Source organism: Psammomys obesus, unplaced genomic scaffold, assembly GCF_907164565.1.
Source record: "Psammomys obesus unplaced genomic scaffold, mPsaObe1.curated_primary_1811, whole genome shotgun sequence".
Taxonomy (NCBI): domain Eukaryota; kingdom Metazoa; phylum Chordata; class Mammalia; order Rodentia; family Muridae; genus Psammomys; species Psammomys obesus.
In genome coordinates, this window is record NW_026591965.1 from 1 (window position 1) to 4,298 (window position 4,298).

The 4,298-nt window shown below is 53.7% G+C and overlaps 1 protein-coding gene across 1 annotated transcript; it reads left to right on the top strand.

Moving 5' to 3' along the window:
* Positions 1-715: 715 nt before the first annotated feature.
* LOC129680743 (lysine-specific demethylase 4D-like) lies at positions 716-2,125 on the top strand. Its single transcript, XM_055612482.1, has one exon. The coding sequence runs from the start codon at positions 716-718 to the stop codon at positions 2,123-2,125; it is 1,410 nt and encodes a 469-aa protein (XP_055468457.1).
* The last annotated feature ends 2,173 nt before the right edge of the window (positions 2,126-4,298 follow it).

Below are 4,298 nucleotides of genomic sequence, written 5' to 3' on the forward strand. Positions count from 1 at the left end.
AGGAGAAGACTCTTGGACAGGAGCTTGAGTAATAGACAGACTTTATTAGCTGGCCAGGGCTCTGCTGGTTGTTGTGGATCCATCCCTGTGTAGCATGAGACTTTCTCAAGGGAGCTTCTTTTGTGGGGACTTGGAGTGGGGGAGGGGGTTTTGAGACAGAGTTTCTCTGTAGCTCTGGCTGTCCTTGAACTCATTCTAGTACACCAGACTGGCACCGACTCAGACAGGTTCCTGCCTCTGCCTCTCGAGGGCTGGGACTAGAGGTCTGTCCCACCACCCCTGACTATCAGAGTTCTGTCCTGTTGTTCTCCCAAAGAAGGACTCAACAGAGTTGGGGGGTGCTGTGATCTAGAGGTAGCTTGTTTGGGTTTTCTGCCATTAGACTCACAACAACCTTTTTTATTGTTCTTGTAAATGTGTTTTTGTTTGGAGGCTGGAGAAGAGAAGGGTCTTACTACACAGGTGAGGGTCTGCTAAGGCATTTGGTTCTTCGGGGGGGTAATTTTTTCTTCAACACTTTCTCTTGCCCACCAGGAAACCACAGCGTTTTAGGAAGGAGAGAAGAAGACATTAAAGGGCTTCAGGACAGTGGAGGGAGTGAAGAAAATACCACAGGAAAGCAGGAAAAAGAAGAAAACTCCCACCCAGAGACAGAAAGAGCCCTCCTGAAGGGTCCAGGAACTCAGAGCAACCAAGCCCCCAGGCTGCTGTCGCCATGACATCTGAGCAGGCTGACGCCAAGAGCCCAGGCTGTGCCATCATGACCTTCTGCCCCAGCATGGAAGAATTTTCCGATTTCAACAAATACATTGCCTACATGGAGTCCCAAGGGGCACACCGAGCCGGCGTGGCCAAGGTCATCCCGCCCAAGGAGTGGAGAGCCAGGCAGTCCTATGAGGATGTCTCGGATCTCCTGATAGCCACGCCCCTGCAGCAAGTGGTCTCTGGGAAGGCAGGTGTGTTCATGCAATACCATCGGAAAAAGAAAGCCATGACGGTCGGGCAGTACCGGGAGCTGGCCCACAGCCCAAGGCACGCGGCCCCGCGCCACCTGAGTTTTGAAGATCTGGAGAGAAAATACTGGAAGAGTCGCTTCTTTGGGTCACCGATTTACGGGGCGGACGTCAGCGGCTCCCTGTTTGATGAGAACACTCGGCACTGGAACGTCGGACACCTGGGAAGCATTTTGGATCTCCTGAGGCAGGAAAGCGGCCTGGTGATCGAGGGCGTCAACACGCCCTACCTGTACTTTGGCATGTGGAAGACCACGTTTGCGTGGCACACGGAGGACATGGACCTGTACAGCATCAACTACCTGCACTTTGGGCAGCCCAAGACGTGGTATGCTGTGCCCCCTGAGCATGGCCAACGCCTGGAGCTCCTGGCCAGGGACCTCTTCCCTGCCAGCTCCCGGGGCTGCCAGGCCTTCTTGAGGCACAAGATGGCGCTCATCTCCCCCACCGTGCTCAGGGAGAATGGCATCCCCTTTGGCCGCATGACCCAGGAGGCTGGCGAGTTCATGGTCACTTTTCCCTATGGCTACCACGCCGGCTTCAACCATGGCTTCAACTGTGCGGAGGCCATCAACTTCGCCACCCCGCGGTGGATCGACTACGGCAAGGTGGCGTCTCAGTGCAGCTGTGGGGAGGCTCGGGTGAGCTTCTCCATGGACGCCTTTGTGCGCATCCTACAGCCTGAGCGGTATGAGCTGTGGAAACGCGGCCAAGACCGGGCAGTTGTGCAGGGCCTGAAGCCCGCCTCGTGCCCCAGGCAGGAACTGACACTTGGCCCCTCCACGCTGGCTCCGGGCACATCCACTCTCACCCCGCAGCATCCCCACGCGGGACCCATCAGGAGTCGGGTGCTCAGAGTCCACAACAGCTGTCCTTACACAAAGGAGCACTCCGGTCCTGTAGACAGGTCCCCAGGCCTGTCTACAGCCAAGCTTTTGGCTCCCCCGTTTACTGCGCCTGGGAGAAGCGTCTCCAAGCAAGCTTCTGGAGCCTCCAGGATCCTCGTGGATACCGCTGACGCCGCCGTAGCCGTGGACGCTTCAGAGCCTTGCAGAAGCTTGGAGAGGAGCAATAATGTCTCCCTGCCTCTCACCACGATCGACTTGAACTAGGTATAGACACATTCACCTGCTTCTGAGGCCCTTGGGCCACCAGGGGACCCTCCCAATCATCGGAACAAACAGCTTTCCAGGTGTTGAGACATGAACTGTACTTTGGATCGCAGGATGGAGTTGCCTTTCCATTCACGGTCTCTGCTTCAGAAGTCCTGCAAAAGTTAGATCTGCAACGTCTCGTGCTATTGCAGGAAGAGAATGGATTCTTGTACGAACTTTGCTGTCACGGTTGGGTTTGTTGTAGCTCCGATGGATTCTGGGGATGGGACGCCCCTCCCATCTCGCTCCCCTATCCCCCAATCCCTCTGGACAAGTCCTCATGGTACTCTACAGTGAGGCCACACACCTGCTATGACATGAAGCACCCAGCAGGGGGCATCACAGGAGACTGCACCAGACTGTGCCTCCAGGCTGCAAAACCTGGAGACAAAGGAACCTTCAAGGGGTTTCTCCCTTGGGTATCTTGCCATACACCAGGGCTGGGTCTCACTCAACTGAGACATGACACAGTTCTGAGGGTGCCTGATGCTTTCTCCTGCCCTGACAGTTGAACCTCCATGGGACCAGTGATGTGAACCTCTCAGGAAGGGGACACCACAGGGAGAGAGAGCAGGTCTTGGGTCTTCTCAGCTCAGTTCCAGACTGGCACGTGCCTGTGACCAAATTGTATGACAGTGTGTTCAGAGGACCTAGGAATCACCATCATCAGAGCACCAGAAACCACCTGCAAGCGAGCTCCAGATGAAGACACTGATTGTGAACTTCCCTGCCTAGAAGCAAGGAGGAAGGAGAGACTGAGGCTTAGACTGCTCCTTCCTGTACCTTCCAGGCCTTTGTCATTCCACCCTAACTGTGTCGTGGTCTCTGGGGGTGCCAGAGAATATGCAGTGTGGGAGGTTGACAGAAGGCTGGGGGCTCCCTCTGGGTGGCTCTGAGTTCTCTGTTGTCCAGGCTAGCGTGACAGACTCTTCAGGACAGGTGCTTTCCTGTTAGACATCCCTTGCCCGTGCTCTGTAAGTGGACCCAATAAAGATATCAGTTCTCTAAGTTGCAGTGTGCCCAAATACTTTGGTTTTTATTTGGGGTGCTTTGAAGGAGGGTTGAGGTGTATGTGTCCCGAGGACAGGGGTTCCCCAAGGAATCCCTACCTCAGTCTGGATGCCACAGACATTCCTTTTGTCCCTGTGACATAACACCCACTTCCCCCCCATGATGCTGTGTGCCAGCCCCCACCATCCCATGAGCCAACACTGGGTGATGCTGAGACCGTGAGCTAGAGAGTGAGCTAAGTCCAAGAATCACCCTGACCTCTGAGTCATTCACCCTGGCTACCTGGAGACAGTGCTGCAGCCTCTGTTGGTCTGGGGCTCATCCCATGTGGGCGTGTTCATGTAAAATGGAAGGAAGGAAGAACAAAGTTAAGCTGACCCTGGCCGGAGGGTCTCTGGGAAGAGCCCCAAAGGACTGCATCCCCATGCCTTCCCCCCACAGCACTGCCCATCAGACATTGGTGAGCCTCAGAAAGGCTCAGGGAGAACTGGTGATGGCTGATCTCTAATAAGCTGTTCCTTAAACATATGTAGGAAAGCTATGAATTGCAATATTAGAGCATAGTTTGAAATCAGAAGTGTTGTTCTGGAGATCTGCCCAACATTTCAGATCATTTACTGTCAGAGAAGACAGATTTGAATCCCATGGATCCTAGAGCCCATGATAGAACGTTCAAAATGAACACACACATACACTGAGCACAGACAAACAAACAGGACCTAAAACAGGGTTTTTCTGTATAGAGCCCTGCCTGGCTGTCCTGGAACTCACTGTGTAGAGCAAGCTGACCCAGAATTCACAGAGACCCTGCCCCTGCTCCTGCCCCTGCCCCTCCCCCTGCTCCTGCTTTTCTAGTGCTGGGTTAAAGGTGTGTGCCAGGTCAGGTGCCTTTCTTGCTTTGCCATTCTTAATATATCTTCAGTTTGTTTCTCTGTGGAAAAACTGTGCTCAATACTAAGTCTATGACAGTTAAAGTTTCTGGATCCCAATACTGAGAAAAAGTGATTTATACATACAAAAAGCCATATTTCCTTGCAGGTTTTCAACACAAGGTTTATCTGTCCTGGAACTGGCTCTGTAGACCAGGCTGGCCTTGAACTCAGAGATCTGCCTAGCTCTG